This window comes from Dendronephthya gigantea, unplaced genomic scaffold (assembly GCF_004324835.1).
Source record: "Dendronephthya gigantea isolate DGI-Jeju-01 unplaced genomic scaffold, DenGig_1.0 000046F, whole genome shotgun sequence".
Lineage (NCBI taxonomy): Eukaryota > Metazoa > Cnidaria > Anthozoa > Malacalcyonacea > Nephtheidae > Dendronephthya > Dendronephthya gigantea.
This window is the reverse complement of record NW_021163056.1, coordinates 912,654-930,799: the sequence shown is the minus strand read 5'-3', so window position 1 is coordinate 930,799 and position 18,146 is coordinate 912,654. Positions and strand designations below refer to the sequence as shown.

General features: G+C 36.7%; 1 protein-coding gene across 1 annotated transcript; it reads left to right on the top strand.

Moving 5' to 3' along the window:
• Positions 1-291: 291 nt before the first annotated feature.
• On the top strand, positions 292-1,584 carry LOC114527742. The gene has a single exon (XM_028549437.1). It carries the CDS (start codon positions 292-294, stop codon positions 1,582-1,584), a length of 1,293 nt encoding a protein of 430 aa, XP_028405238.1.
• The last annotated feature ends 16,562 nt before the right edge of the window (positions 1,585-18,146 follow it).

Sequence of the window (18,146 nt, the reverse complement as noted above, 5' to 3'; positions counted from 1 at the left end):
ATTCGAGGAACTTAAAATACTAAACAACTCTTTAAGAGCACATGTCTTGGTGATATCCGAAACAAAAATAGATAGCTCTTATCCCAACAGCCAATTTAGTCTACCAGGATAAATATGTACAGAAAAGATCGAAAAAAGGGCGGAGGTGGACTGATAGCGTACTTTTCGACAGCTCTGCCCTCAAAGAAAAGGGCCCTGCCAAAAATCTACAACACTCTTTAGGCTATAGCTGTTGAGGTTAAAATAGGATGTAATGACTTGTTAGTACTATCAATCTATCGACCTCCAAAGATGAAAAGAAAGGAAAACAACTTCCGCTTTCAGTATACGAAAAAAGTTGAAGAGGAGCTAAATCATATTTGTCAATGGGCTTGCTTTCAAAAGCAGAATGTTGTCATTTTAGGAGATCTAAATTTGGACAGACTAAAATTGGATCATGCTGAGGGGAAAATCCTGAAGGATTTAGAAGAAATCAACAATCTACAATGTATAACTGAAGCTACCCGAGTTACAGAACATTCTGAATCCCTTTTGGATGTTATTTTAACAAACAATCCTGGTCTATTTAAGAAATGTGGAACTTATCAACCGGAAATGAGTGACCACCATCTGGTATTTGCAGAAATGACCGAGAAAGTTCACAAACACAAGACCCATACCATTACTTTCCGGCAGACAAAACATACAGATTTTGAACAACTTAACCGGGACTTGGCGGCCGCTCCTTGGCATGTTGGAGAGATTTTTAGTAATGTAAATAATCAATATGATTATTGGAAAGGTTTGCTTAAAAGCATGGTCGATTTACATGCACCCATTCAGAAGAAACGTGTCCGAGAGCGAGATATACCCTATATGACTCCAGAGTGGAAACAAGCTATTAGAAACAAAAGAAAATTTGCCATTCAGTTTGCAAAAGACCGTTCTCCTGATAACTACGAACTTAAACGTAAATACAGGAATATTGCAACACGGGAACGAAGAAAAGCGATAAAGTCATATTGGCTAAGAAAATCAGAAGAGCTGAAGTCTAAACCCGGTGAATTCTTTAATACATTCAAACCATTTATCAGCAGCAAGACAAAAGATACCAATGTCATCTGCTTAAAATCTGATGATGAAGAGGTTGAAAAAGATCAAAAAGTGGTAGCTGAACTCCTGGCAGACCACTTCAACACAGTAGCAGCTAATATTGGAGGCAATCATGTGATCAACCTTTCTGAGAATGATCATAGGAATCACAGCAGCATCAGGATTATTGAAAGTAAGCATAGAGGAAATAAGTTTGAGTTCAATGACTTTAGTAAAGAGGAAGTACAGAGTGCACTTGAAAATCTCAACTTAAGAAAGTCATATGGGTGGGATGTGACAGCACTGCCAAAACTGCTCAAGGGAATGGCACCATCTCTGACTAGGCTGTATAATAAATGTATTAATTCAGGCGAATGGCCATCTGAATGGAAGAGAGGTGAGTGGACACCAGTGTTTAAGAAAGGCAATAGGCAGGATAAGATGAACTACCGCCCAATTACCTCACTGATATGTGTGAATAAGATCTTTGAACAGATACTTAGCAAACAGTAGTTTGAGTGAGTGTGTACAAGATGGCGGTCGTGTTTAATGCTCGCCTTGAAATATAAATATTTTTGTCTTATTGTGTACGATTTTTTTTTCGTGTTTATATCTTTATAACTTCAAAATCTCTGTATGTTATCATGACTCAAATCACTAAGGAAATCCTTGAAGAAATTCTGGAGAAAAAGCTTGATGAAAAGCTCAGTCCGATAGTCCAAACAGTCAACGATCTTAAATACAGCATGCAATTTCTGAGCGATAAATATGACTTAGTTAATAACCGGGTTGATGAATTAGAATCGAAATACAATTTGGTACAGCAAGAAAATAAATTTCTAAAGGCAGAAATTTTGAAGCTTTCTAAGGTTGGTGACGATCTCGCTAAAAATGTTGATGCTATGAATCAATATGGCCGATGCGACTGTTGTGAAATCTCGGGCCTTCCAGTTGAACCTCACGAAGATACGCGACATGATTTGGAAAATCTAATTCCATCAAGATAAGTACGATATATACTATAAGTATTATAATTTTGTTAGAGACTTATACAGTATACAAAACTATGTCATGTTATTATCTCATGCTAATTAGGGACAGTCTACCTGTTATAACCAATGCTGACCTGTCGCCTATTTATCTGTCATGCTTTTGTTTCTACTATTCTTTGACATGGTTGGGGCAATTCTTCTGCCCATTCATTTGTTTATTTTGGATGTTTTTATCTTATTATTCGCTTTACTTCATTAATGTGGCTATGTGTAGTCTTTTGTATATTATTGTATGCATATGTTTTGTCCTTTGGATGTCTTTATCTTCAATTATTCGCTTTACTTCATTAGTGTGGCTATGTGTAGTCTCTTGTATATTATTGTATGCATATGTTTTGTCTTCATGTCAGTCTTTCCGTTATATTGATGTTAACAGTTATAGGGTATTTATTTTTCCTGTTACTATATCTTAGGTTTATGATTCCAAATGTTTAATGCCAATATAGATGACCTGGAGGCCTTACCCAGATACGAATTAATCTCAAGACTAAAAAATATACCAAATCATTTTCAGACTGATGGAGAAATTAATCTTCTAACAGATGTAAATTTTGATTACTATAGCCCTTTACAATTCAAAAGTTGCCAGTCCATTAACCAGTCTAAAAGTTCTACAAACTTATTTTCAGTTTTTCATTGTAATATAAGCAGTATTTCTGCTAATCACGATAATCTAGTCACTTTACTGGCTAATCTGGATTTTAAATTTAGCATTATAGGATTATCTGAAACGAAAATTAATGTAAACAGAGAACCTCTAATCAACCTAGCCATTCCTGGCTATCATCTTATTTCTCAGCCTACACTAAGCAATGCTGGTGGAGTGTGTGCTCATATAAGGGAGGATGTTGAATATCACTCTCGAGATGATCTTAATTCTTCAACTATTGATTATGAATGCATGTGGTTGGAGATACACAACAGCTCTCGCAATATAGTTTGTTCTATAATTTATCGTCACCCTCACGGCAATCTTGATGCATTTACTAGCTATTACATGGATGTTATTGATAAAATCTCAAGGGAAGGTAAATTGTGTTGTTCAATGGGTGATTTCAACCTGAATTTGCTAAATGTTGATAATCATACCGACACAGACGAATTTGTGAATACTATGGCTACATACTGTTTCCAGCCATATATAATCAAACCCACAAGAATAACCGATCACTCTGCTACGCTAATAGATAACATTTATTTCAACTCACTTGATCACCAAACAATTAGCGGAAACCTGGTGTATGATATAACCGACCACCTCCCAAACTTTTTAATTATTGACAAATTAAAAACTGGCAATAAAAAGAATCGACAATATAAAAGGAATTATTCAAATTTTAACTTAGATGAATTTATAGCCGACGCTCAGTCAATTAGATGGGAAGAGGTTTTTCCTGCTGAATCTGATATAAATGATCTATTCAGTGTTTTTCACAGGAAAATATCTGAAGTTATTGATAGTCATGTTCCTTTGAAAAGATTATCTAAACGAGAGATGAGACTAAACCCTGGATAACTAATGGTCTAAAAATTTCCATTGCCATGAAAAATAAGCTTTATAAATCCTATTTAAAATCGAGAAATGAATATCATTTAACTAAGTTTAAATTCTATAGAAATAAACTAAAGCATCTTTTGAATATTAGTAAAAAGTCTTATTATAGTTGCTATTTTTTGAGAAATAAGGATAACATGAAAAGGGTATGGAAAGGTATTAAGCAATTGATTACTTTAAAATATGCTAATAATACGAGTCCCAACTTATTACAAGTAGGATCTTCAAAAATAGTTGATAAGAAAGCTATTGCCGAGGCCTTCAACAAGTATTTTTCAACTATAGGATCAAACTTGGAATCTACAATACCTTTTGCTAATACACCTATTGAGAGATACATGACTCATTCCTTGTGTAATAGCTTTGTTATTTTCTCAGTGACAGCTACTGAAATCATCGAAGAAATCTCTAGACTAAATCCATCAAAGTCTGCTGGTCCATATAGCATACCTGTCAATCCAGAGTTCAATATAACGGTCGGACACCGGCCATTTTCCGAGCAAAATGCTGACATGGCCGTCTACTGATTGTTCTGCACGGACATTATGGCCGACCAGTTTTGCCTGATTTATATCTGAATTATTTCCCCCTTATTCTTGTAATCATTTAAAACTAAATATGTGATCTTTCACACAATCCAGACATGAACAATAACATAAAAAGATACGGTAACAACTCGTCATTTGTCACCAAAATACAAGAAGTGTCACACTTCCTCTTCCGTAGTCTGTTGTGAATTACCGTAATTTGTTTTGTTTTTCTGTAGCGGTTTCCGATTTATCCGCAAATACCGGGATAAAACTTAAAAGTTTCAATTCGCACCATTTTTGCAATGAATCTGACGAAAAATCCACCCTTTGCTATAAACTACCATATAAAAATAACAAAACTAAATTTATAATGATATTTGCGGATAAATCGAAACCGCTACAGAAAAACCCAACATTCTACAATAGACTACAGAAGCGGAAGTGGGACACTTTTTGTATCTTGACTGTAATTATTAAACCAATTACTCATGTCTATTAATAACGGCTTCAATAAACAAGAGATTTTATGCAGTCAACAGATTTTGGATTCGAAAAATACGATTGATTTCGCTCTTTCTTTTCGAAAAGTGTTTTTACCCGGGAGACTTTTCTATTTTCGTACAACTAATATACGCGATTGTTTCAAGGCTAAGCTTTCACTTAGCAATTTTTGTGCCAAACAAATCATAAATCATGCAGACAGGCTAGCATGCATTCACGCTGTCACTCTTGAATCACGCACTGAAGCACAATGTTATTATATTTCTAAATGACAAGATTGATATCAATAAACATAATAACTTTGTTTACGATCTGATATCCCTGATATTTCTAGTATATATAATTTGCTACAGCATGTCGAGTATTTAAGTAAATATTCACAAACAACTTGCGAAACTGGCTTAAGCTCAAACCGAAAGTTACTGTCATATATTTTTATATGTCAATATGTGCACGTGTTTTTTGCTGTGATCGGTCGACGGTGGTGTCTTGCAATGGCAATGTAATGTCCAGTCGAAAAAGAACTACGGCTAATACTCCCTCTACTAGCTCCAAGAAGAGAAGAGTCAGCATAAATACATTTAACTCGTGGAAGACGCAATTTGAGCGTGACTATCAAACTCTTTCGTGGCTATGTTGCGACGTTTCCAAACAAGACAAGTCGGTCGTAGAGACGCTTTGGTGTGATTCGTGTAGGAAGCATGAGGCTGCAATTACGGGAATGAAGAACTTCTCAAAAGCCTGGATAATAGGTTCCAGCAACCACAAGACAAGCAACATCTTCGACCATGCCACAAGTGAACAACATTGTGTGGCCATGCTACGGGTACGCGCCGATGCGGCCAAGGCCTCAAATTTATCAGTCACAAGCTACTCGCCGATTGCTCGCAGTCTCTTGGTGATAGATGACACAGTAAAAGAACGCATGAAGAAGAAATTCGACATATGTTACGTCTTGGCCAAAGAAAACATAGGATTTCTAAAGTATGCTGCTTTACATGAGCTCGAAGAGCGTCACGGTGTGGACCTTGGCTTTGCCTATAAGAACGATACCTCAGCCAAAACCTTCACCCATTACATTGCTAAGAGTCAGAGGCAGAGCTTCCTTGAAAGTCTTTCGACCTTCAACTTCTATAGTTTTCTTATGGATGGATCCACAGATGCAGGTAACATAGAGGAGGAGCTCGTAATGATACAGTACTGCAACCTGGATGATGCTGCCCAAGAGATGAGATCATGTACCAGGTTTCTCTCACTGGAAGTGCCAGCAAAAGCAGATGCTGGTGGACTGATAAATTGTCTCAGCAATGCTCTGGGAGTAGTTGGAGTAGATAATATTCTGGATAAATCAAATGTTCTTGGAGTTCAGAGCAAGCCCGTTCTAGTTGGTGGGGGTACGGATGGTGCATCAGTCAATATTGGAGAGCAAAATGGCATGAGAGGAAAACTACAAAAGGAACTACCATGGCTATACTGGACTTGGTGTTACGCTCATCGCCTAGAACTTGCATGTAAGGATGCATTCCGTTGTCAGCTTTTTAAGGACTTAGATGAAATGTTGCTCCGCCTCTATTCCCTTTACTCCAAGTCCCCAAAAAAGTCCCGTGAACTAACAGACTTGGTCGAAGACCTCAAGGAGGTTTGGGATTTTCCAGGTAACGGAGACCTACCAGTAAGATCACAGGGCACCCGCTGGATCACCCACAAGCGCAAAGCACTGCAACGTCTCGTGGACAGGTATGGTGCCTACATCAATCATGTGATCACGTTATCTGAAGACCAAACCATGAAAGACACCGACCGAGCCCGCTTGAAAGGCTTCCTCAAGAAATGGAACGACTCCAGGATGCTAATTGGTGCTGCCATGTATGTAGATGCACTGAAAGCCCCATCCTTACTCAGCTTGACTCTTCAAGCAGAAAAGCTGGACATTGTACTTGGCATTCAGGGAGTAATAAAGTCCAGCAAGTCTCTGAAAAAACTGGCCGATTCACAAGATCCTCTACTTTGGCCTACAGTCAAGCTTACTTGCAGCCGAGTAAAGGAAGAGAATGGAGAAAACATCTACCAGGGTGCTGTTATACGCAACTACAACCCCACAAACCACAAGACATGCGCGAATCAGGTTGTTGTTGATGTTAGCCAGCTGGAAACAATGATGAAAACACGACTAGAATGGTCAGACATGAAAATGCTGAGGGCAATTCTTGTTTTTCTTGAAACTCAGAGTTGGCCCAATCGTCTTTTACCTAAAGGTAACAACAGCGATTCAGAGGACAAAGAAGATGACCCACAACTGACAGAGATTAAAGAAGCTGGTGAATACATCATTTCACATTTTAGAGAGCCATTAGAAGCTACGAATGTCACTCTTGGCAACCTTCAAGATGAGATTGAAGATGTTGTTCTATATGCCAGAAAATACCTTGGAATTGGCACAGAATGCTACCAGAAGATTTGGTACAAGCTACACAAAACTCCAGATGCAGTCAAATGGCCCAACGTCCTACGCATTTGTGAGTTGCTTTTTAGTTTACCTTTTTCCAACGGTCACGTTGAAAGAATGTTTTCTGTAATGAAAGTAATCAAGACAGAAAAACGAGCCAGGCTTAGGTCTGACACTCTCTCTGACCTCCTTGAAGTTCAGGTAGAAGGTCTTCCACTCGCCAGCTTCTCTGCAGATCGAGCCGTTTTGCTCTGGTGGGAGGACTGCAAAACAACTCGAAGAGTAAATCAAGTACCAAGAAAGAAGTACAGAGAAAGAACAAAGACAGCATCTTCAGATATTGTAGAGGCGGCGGTCCCAGAATCGGATAATGAAGACATCACTCTTGATGACTGGGACAGTCTGTTTGGTCTTAACCCAGAAGACGCTGCATCACAGTCAGATTCCACAGACTCTGAGAGTTAAAGCTTGATAATGATAAGCTTAAAAGTTAAAACTGATTAACAAAACGATTATTAAACTGTGGACAGTATATTATATAATATATAGTAAAAATACGGATTGATATTGATTATTGATATTGTTATTATGACACATTAGTATAATTTCAGTATTGAAAAATGACCTTTGAGCATTCTGATTGGCTCCTTCAGCAGTAACTATGAGGCAATAGTTACTGCTCAGAGCAGTCTGAGCAGTAACTATTGCTTTTCCCCCAAAAAACATGGCTGAAAATACTCAAAATCGTTTTGGAAAAATTTCGGAAGCAGAAATTGAGAACATAAATCAGTTGTATTTAAAAATAAAACTTTTTCAATACTGAAATTATACTAAAACAATTAGTCGCCTCAGGCTCGGTGATTACAAGCCTATATTCACTTCGCCTTCGGCTCAGTGAATATAGGGTTGTAATCACCTCGCCTTCGGCGACTAATTGTTAATTAGTAGAAATCTTCTACATTATACTGTGGCGGATTTGTTGTTTTGTTGACATTGTGTTTAAAATTATGCATATATGATATATGGCTGTGGTTGTTACAATAAATTGAATAAAACAAGGTGCTATTCTAAATGTGCTTGTGACAACGTTTCTCTTGAGTCCGATCATGTCCGACCAGAATGTGGGTTGGTCTGACATGATGTCCTATCAAGTTTTCAGAATTATATTGAACTCTGTGTCAATCTTTTGATAATTCTAAAACATATATTGGCGCAACCATTGACATATCTTTTCAATGTGTCTTTCTCAATGGGAGTTGTACCTGATCAACTAAAAATTGCAAGGGTAATTCCTGTCCACAAAAAAGGTCCCAAAACTCTTGTCTCTAATTATCGTCCAATATCACTACTTTCTGTATTTAATAAATTACTAGAAAAGCTAATGCACAAGAGACTTGTAGCTTTTTTGGATTCGAATAATGTTTTCTTTAAAGGTCAGTTTGGATTTCGATCAAATCATTCTACTACATACGCTATTCTTTTGACTGTCAACAAAATCCAGACTGCTATAGAAAAAAAGTTATATTCTTGTGGCTTGTTTTTGGATTTGAGAAAAGCATTTGATACTGTAAATCATTCAATTCTAATAAGGAAACTTGAATTCTATGGAATAAGGGGTATTGCTAAGGACTGGTTTGTTTCTTACTTAAATAATAGATTTCAGTTTGTTACTATCGAGAATATATCATCTGAGTTAGCACACATTTCATGTGGAGTACCACAGGGATCAGTCTTGGGTCCACTATTATTTCTTCTTTATTTAAATGATTTCAATAATTGTGCACCTGATTTTCATCTTTTTGCTGACGATGCAAATATATTCTGTTCGGAAAGTAACCTGGAAAGACTAGAAACTAAACTTAATCATGAGCTGGAAAATATAAATGAATGGTTATGCGCAAATAAATTATCACTTAATGTTGAAAAGTCAAATTTTGTATTATTTCATACACCACAAAAAAGAATAAACTACCCCATAGATCTTAAAATAAATAATACATCTATTTTACAAAAATCTAATATTAAATATCTGGGAATTATTATTGATAGCCATCTTAACTGAAAGGAACATGTGTATGAATTATCAAAAAAGGTTTCGAGAAGTGTTTGAGTTCTGCTTAAACTTGCGCCATTTTGTTCCTACTAATATTTTAGTGCAATTATATTATTCCATTATCTTCTCATTTATTTCATATGGTGTAGTAATATGGGGAAATACGTACAAGACAAATATTCAGCCAATAGTGACCCTACAAAAGAAAGCAATACGTATAATAACATTTTCCCATTATTGTGGGCACACACTTCACCTATGTTTAAGAGACTCAAACTCTTAAAATTTCCTGATATTGTCTTACTTAATACAACATTATTTATGCATAAATTTAATAACAATAAACTTCCATATGCATTCATGAACTTTTTTTCACCAGTTAGTTCCAAGCATAATTATAATACAAGGCTTTCTGCAAAATCATCCTTTTCTTTTTCCCAACCTCGCACTAACTATGGAAAATTTAATATACGATTTATCGGCCCTAAGACCTGGAATGATACTGATGAGTCAATTAAATATCTGAGTGAATCTGCTTTTAAAAAAAAACTAAAACAACAGTTAATTGATCACTACTAGCTAGTCTAGATATTCGCGTTATTACTACGTGTAAGAGTCATCCCTCCCCTGTTTTGTTTCGTATTGTACTGTTTTTTGTTTTATTCTGTTTGTGTTGTTTTGCCAGAGTTGTGTGTTTTGTAACTTTGTTCTCTAATCTTTTTAATTTTAATTGAATCACTCTCTAATTAAATAATGAAAGATTGTAATATATTAATGGCCACCTGTCTTGATTAGCCTTCATGGTTATAACAGGAGGCCAGCACTTATTTTTTTGTAAATATTATCTACCGATTAATCTTATGTAACAAACAAGTGCAAAATATATATATCTATCTATCTATATCTAAACAAGTGACCAGGCACTATGATTCTTCCCTGTATTGCGGAATAAGAGCATATAGGAAACGGCATAGCTGTGAGACAACCCTGCTGATGTTGATTGAAAACTGGAGGCTTGCAGTGGGCAGAAAAGAACTAATAACAGTACTTTCAATGGACATGAGTAAGGCATTTGACTCGTTAAGCCACTCACTTACCCTGAAAAAGATGGATGCTTATGGGTTTGGCAGCACATCACTCGAGCTGATGAGATCATTTTTTGACAGCAGATTGAATAGAGTGAAAATAAATGGTCACACAAGTGACTGGAAAATAATGGAGCGCGGATGCCCACAGGGATCATCATTTGGCCCTCTTCTCTGGAATATGTTCCAGAATGACATGGTATCTGACATATCAGAATCAAACCTTACACAATATGCTGATGACCACCAATTGTATGAAACAGGAAAAACGTACGAAGAAGCTGAATCCACTTTAGAGAAACAGGGAAAACAAGCACTGTCATGGTATAAGAACAATTTTCTCTGTGCAAATCCTGACAAATTTCAGTCCCTTACAATCAATCCAAGAAATGTAGACAAAGACAACAAAGGAAGGGCTCTTACCATCGATGACTGTAAGATTACGAAAACTGAACTAATAAAATTGTTAGGAATAACCATAGACGAGAACCTCACCTTTACGCAACACATTAGTGAAATGTGTACTAAGGCCAGTCAGAAGGTTGGAGTCCTCATGCGATTACATAATCTTATACCAACACAAGCTAAGCTAACATTGTATAAAACAGCTGTGATGCCACACCTAACCTATTGTCATCTGGTGTGGAATTTTTGCAAATCCTCAGATGGGCGAAAAATAGAATGAATTCAAGAAAGAGCTTTGCGTGCAGTCTTCAGAACAACAACAGAGACGTATGAGGAACTTCTCAAACATGCTAACCTACCTTCGCTTTACAATAGACGCCTGCAAGATATAGCGATACTTATGTATAAAGTAAAAAACAATTTAATGCCTAGTTATATATCGGACTTATTTACTCTCAAGAGCACTCAGTATAGTTTAAGGAACAGTGATTTTGAAATACCGAGATTTAACACTATACAATATGGGAAGCACACCCTACGATATCAAGGGGCACATATTTGGTCAAAATTAACGAGCAGAATGCGACAACTACCAAGCCTAAGCTTGTTTAAAGCTAACATTCGAAGTGTTGACATGATAAATTTAGTAGAGAACAACGCCAATTGCTGCAATTTATGTAGTGGATAAATAGACATACAGTAGTGTAATACTGTCCGCTATTAAATTGGAAACATTATTTTTAGGAGATACTGTATATATACAAGCATATATTTTATTGTACATATACATATATATATATATTTATTTTCTTAAATAACTAAACTTTTGTAAGATTAGCTAGGTGTCCCCAATTAGCTCTGAAGAGCTAAATCCATTGACACAGAAATAAAGTATTTATTATTATCATTATTATGAAACTTACAGATTAATTTGTCTGTCCGGTAGAAAATCATTCGCTTCTTGAATTGTGGAGACTCTTGCTTGAACTTTGTATTGTGTGATCAAACTGATAGTAAACAATTATTTATACCCAAATTAACATAACTAATTAACATAACATTAAACTAAGTTATGACAGTTCCGGTTTAAAATCTACATTCCGGCCCCGAAATGTTGTATAAGGCGACATTTAAACACTATAGAAAGATTTTAACCGTAATCGATAACCAATCGACATGACAATGTCCTCTTCAACAATCAAGTGCATTCTGATGCTTCCAAGAGGACAATCTTGTCCACAGGGCGTTCCAGGGTGTTAAGTTTCGTTCTTAAAACTACTCTTCTCACGAAGCCGTCTCTCAAATTCGGTTTCACTCTCGTGATTTGACCAAGCAACCACGACGATCTTGGTGTATTCTCGTCAACGAGCAAAACAATATCACCTACAGAAAAATTCCGACAAGCATTAACCTATTTCTGACGGCGTTGCAATTCTGGCAAGTATTCCTTCTGGCAAGTATTCCTTCATCCAGCGGCGCCAAAAAACATCCGAGAGATATTGAGCTTGTCTCCATCGACGTTTACAATACAAATCAGCTTCTTGGAAAACTCCTGGGGATAGCGATGGTCCCAGGCGTAAAAGAAGCAAATGATTTGGCGTCAAGGCTTCTAGGTCATTCGGGTCGTCAGATACCTTTGTCAATGGTCTGCTGTTCATTATGGATTCAACCTCGCACATAACAGTTGTAAGGCATTCATCATCCACAGTCTGTTGCTTTATGAGGGCCAACAATATTTTACGGGCAGTTCGGATGCAGCGCTTTCAAACTCCACCATGGTGAGATCCTGAGGGAGGATTGAAGATCCACTTGACGTTTTGCTGCAGGAGGAATCGTTGAATTTTCTGTTGGTTCCAATCATCGAATGCACTGTGAATTTCTCTTTCTCCGCCAACAAAATTAGTGCCATTGTCAGATCTAATGACTTGGATGTCCCCTTCTGGCGATGAATCTACGCAATGCGTTGAGAAACGAACTGGTATCGAGGCTTTGCACCACTTCAATGTGAACAGCTCGGATGGTTGAGCAAGTGAATAAAACGGCATATCTCTTCACCAGGCTACATGCTCTTTTCACAACAAATGGACCAAAGCAGGTCTCATTGTTTGTGATGGAACCTCGCTTGCCTTCAGACAGGGATTTATCACAGGTCTCGCTCAAGACTATAGTAATTCTATTGATAGAAGAACTGGAAGATAAGTATATTGGCTTATACAGAACTAGTTTTAGTAAGTTGGCGACTAATAAACTTTTTTTTCAATAGACCTTATGCATAATGACGTCAAGCGCTTCTGCATTACAACAAAGACCAGCATTTCTTGTGAGACTTACGTTGTTTTTTTTGTTAATTCTTGCAGAGATTTCCTGTTTTCGTGGTTATTCCAAAAGTATTTGACATCATTATGCACATGGTCTATTAGCCACATAATTTCCTTTTTACCCCTTATACTAGCCACTGTGAGCGAGTTTACGTGCTGGACAAGAATCTTCGAGAAGCTATAAAAAGTTGCAAGAAATCCTAGCCAAGAAGCACTTGAACTAGTATATACATTAATCGAGTCTCTTGGAGAAAGATACGATGAGCTGAAAATATTATTAGTTTGGTGTGCAGCTACGTATGGGGGAGAATGGCCACTCGGAATTCGTGAATTAATTACCGCGATTTCTAAGAACTCACCAGTTTGCTCTATTTTCTACAACAATAACAAATTACTTCATTTGTGCGAAAGGTTAATCGAAGGATTTCAAATAAAAAGATATCCAAATGAGTTACAGATTCTGCACAACAATTGTCCTTTGCTCTTTAAACGATAAAAGTGACACCCAACCCTCCTTCCTGGTATTTTTCTTATTCAGTGCTGGCATGGTAAGGTGTACAGAGATAATTAAATTATCAACAGTAATTGTAATAAAATGTGCATGTAAGATGATTTTTTCTCAGATTGTGAATGTCCTTATTCTAGTTCTCAAAAGTATCACAAGAAATGTGGACGAATTACTGTTTATCTCTGTAAAAGTGAGTAAATGCTTACTTTATGAACATTGCATTTACAAAACAAAGTTTTTTATTTGTCTATACAAGGATTTTCTTTACCGCTTTGTATTTGTTTTTCAGGCATAACATATGGGTTCTCTATTATGATGTCATGTGAGTCCCCAAATATACCTTTTACTGTCTTTCGATCCCGATTTCTCCAAAGTATGTTGATTGTATTATGTTTAGTATTTTGTCTAAACTTGGTGGGGCCACTTGCGTGTAGGCCTAGGAATAATACCGCATGCATTCTGCTAGTACAGTAAACAATATAGCCAGTATATTGATATTGTCATTTATTTCATTGATATTAGCACCAGCGATTGTTGTTTACAAACATCCTTGTCATACATGAACGACAAGGATTTTATGCACCATACCCAAGTTCTTTTTGCATTTTCACAATAAAAGATTAGTAGAGAAACTACAGAACTCCCAATCACAAATGCACGTGAATTTCAATTTATGGCGGCCTTGTGTGAATGACATTCTCAAGTTTCCCTAATAAGTAGTTTATAGACGTTAGATTAGAAAGGCCAGGCTGGCTTATTTACCAAAGTATGGGCTGGTTGTATCAACCCCTTTAGCTTAAAAGGTGGATAAGTTCAAAATACAAAGCAAGTCTATCATTTATTCAACAAGGAAACTGAATGTTTTTAACCTTAATACAAAGATACTGTTTTCAACTACATATTTAGTGCATGATATTCAAGTTGACCCGTTCAAGAGAGATGTTAGAGTGTTGTTTAATTTTGACTTATCCGCTGTTTAAGCTAAACGGGCTTGATACGACCATGCATGGTTGTTTAAGAACCATTTTATCATGGTTGAATTGTACAATAACAAAACCCATGCAATCAATGTAAGATTGGTCGTTGATTATAAAAAAATATCAAGATCTGTATAGACTATGTAATATAGGCTGCATCATTTATATATATAAGAAACCAATTTATATATCTAAAGAAGTTGCTCGACCATGCATGGTTGTTTAAAAAACCGTTTTATCATGGTTGAGTTGTACAATAACAAAACCCATGCAATCAATGTAAGATTGGTCGTTAATTATCAAAGAATATCAAAATCTATATAGACTATATAATATAAACTGTGTAATAGTGCATCATTGATATATATTAAAAGCTTACAACATGTGCAACATGTATGTTTTTGTTCCTATATAACAAAGCACTTAAAGGAGCTGTATCACCGTCTGCGCATCTCTTATGCGCAAGCACAAATTTGAAAAGGTTGGGCCAACTTTTTCAATTATTGAAATCCAATATGGTGTCTGAACAGGGCGCCATATGTGGTGGTCTAAGAAAGAATTCCGGTCAAAAGCAAGTATTTGCAAGTAAGAAAGAAGGTAGGAGAGCATGGGGGGAAGCGCACAAGAGAATATATTTGACTATGAATATTTTCAATACGTGGTCAAAGGCGAAAACGTTGGCTGGATATGAACGGCTTACTGATACTCTACGAAAAGCGAGTGGAAATACAATATCAACTATAGAAGGTCACAGCGGCATGGTTGCAGACCAGGTGAGCATTGAAGGACCACAAACGTCTACGCTGTGTAAACAACCCACGACGATGGAACTGTCCCTTACCAAATCCCCTATTCTTAGTCGCATAGAGCCACAACACAATGACAAAGATATGGATGAAAATTTCACCATTCCAATTAGCACTCCACAGCCAAGTCATGATAGGTGCGCTTTTTTGCTTCAATGTGCCTAAGTGTTCTACCACTTTGGCTTATTTTGTCTCAGACATATGTAGTATCCCATCAACCTATACAATTATTACTTAAATTGTAGTTTCAACAATTCGTTATTGGAAGAGCAAGACTTATATACTAAGAAGGAATTAAATACATCTATGTTTTCTGAAGATGATTGTGACCTATCAGAAGATTCAAGCTCTGATGAAAGTCTTAAGTATGTTCAATTCTACCAACTCCACTTTACGTATAGTAATATTCTTTTATAAAGAGTATATGAAATATACGATCATTTTGTATACTTTAATTTGAATAAAATTTAGATATTTATTGTTGTGTAATCACTTAAGAGTAGATGTCTGTAAAAATCAATTGTCATTTAAAAATTAGTGGCAAACACTCAAAAATCGATTTCGCTCATACTTACAAGTTTGAAGGGGTAATGTGTCCTGAGAAACGTGTCATAGTTAGTTTGACCAAATATTGCTGCATTAGGGCGAAATGAGCAAAATAACGGGGGCTACACAAAATGGTGGCCATACAGGTCATTTTTATAGACACACTTTGGTGGTTTATTTTTGACAAATTAAGCATCCCACGTTAAGATTAACTCCTTTTTCATATCAAATAGCTTCATGGCTTCAATTTGGCCAAATTTCCGGTTTATCATATCACTCAATAATTTTTAAATAATTTTTCATTCGATGCATATATTTGGTAGCGATAAAAGTGGGTCATACAAAACGTCCTGTAGCTGGTGTGCTATGTCTACAAATCTTTTCGAACTCTGTTGATTAAATGTTGAAAGAAGGACCTTTCAGGTGATGTAAATGAATCATTGGGCAAATGTCTATGTGCGACGCGGCAAACTGTCAAAGTGCGGCGAAATTCTACTCTTTTGACCTGTGAGGTCACTGCGCGCAATAATGAAACCAGGTCATATTTCATTTATAAATCACAGAGATCGCTGAAGACAACATAAGGTGAGTAACAATATATAATCTTTATATGATATAAAGCTGTTTAGTCCTGACATGCCAATCATGCATTTCAATATTTTAGACTTAGTTGTACTTTGAAAAATGGTTCCTATTTAAGCATAACAAAATATTTATAACAGAATATAATACATATGAATACAATAATACTTTAAACTAAAATTGACACCTCTCCCTCTAAAATAAACTATATACAGTAGAAATATTAAAAGAGCCAATGTGCATTCAATCAAGATTGAAGCTGTCTAATAGTACATACTGTATATCAGACTGTGTTTGCCTGAGCTAAGGATGTACAATAGCCAACTGATCGAAAATAGCTTTGTCAGCATGTGCATGACTTGACAAGTCCCTCCAGCAAGTCAATATATGGTTTTTTTCTTTTCTGTTTGATATGTGAAGTGTCAAGATCATGGTACTTGCAGATGTCCTGTAACATTGATATAGAAAACTTTGACAGCTTGGAAGTAGCAGACATCTCACATATGTTATGTGATTCATATGTGATTGGATGCAGAAGAGAAATTTAATTCATGACTTCCTGGCACATCTGATCCAATTCTTGTTCATTCATGGCTGCAACCAAATCTTGGTCATCATCATCATCTTTGGAGGTTAACCGAGAGAAGAAACGCATTATCTGCCATGATATCAGGTATTCATCAGACTGAAAAATAAGTGTGCCATCTGGATTCCGTGCTTTTCTCATAGATGTTGAGACTTCACTAGCATCACATTTTCTGCCAGTCTGTTCACCTAGCAGAAACAGTTTCATAAGGTACTCCTTCTGCTTCTCATTGAAGTGACGCCTGCTTGTTTGAAGCATTTTTCAGGGCCCACCCCATCACTTTCACAGTGCATCCTTGGCTGATTTAGCAATGTGTTCATCTTGGCCCTCAATTGATGTAGTTCCACCTTCTAAATTTTTAGCATAGCAAAGCATGGCCTTGTCAAGTAAAGATTCTTGCTCAAGAACATACTTGTGTTTGCCTTCATCAAGATGACTTTGCAGGGACGAAAACCTCTGGTAAGCTTTTACACACCCATGCTCTGAAAAGAGTATCATTGTCAGTGTCACTGCTAGAATCATCACCACCAGGTGGAGTTTCCCATTTACTTTTGGCAGTGGACTTACGTGGTATTATTTCACAAAATTTTAGGTCAGTGTCAATGACATCATCAATCTTGCTTAGTGATGGAAGTTCAAAACATTCCAGAGAAAAATTGCTATATGGCACTTCTTTACCAACTCCAATATTGTAGGCCATCCAAACCTTCACTTGTTCTACATTGAATTGAAAGTCGTTGATTAGGCTAACACCTTCCCATTTCGGATGGGGACCAGGATCAGGCACAATTAGAGGACAACAAAGTATGGGTACAACACCACACACACCACCGCTGGACTCAATTGCTGCTTTCATGTCTTGTGCACTTGATATATCATGACCAGAGTTCAAGTATGATTGCATGTCATTCTTTATGGATGCGGCTTTGCGGTCACAGGCTCCGTTACCACCCTGTGGATCTGAAAAATCCATTCGCACATAACATTGTGTTTCTCTGCCAACATATGTACTCCCAGGATTGTAGGTCCACTGTGATAGCATCCAGCATTATCTTGTCTGAAACTAATGGACTTTAAACCTGGAATTGCTGCCTTGAGCTTGTCAATTATGTCATCAATGATGGC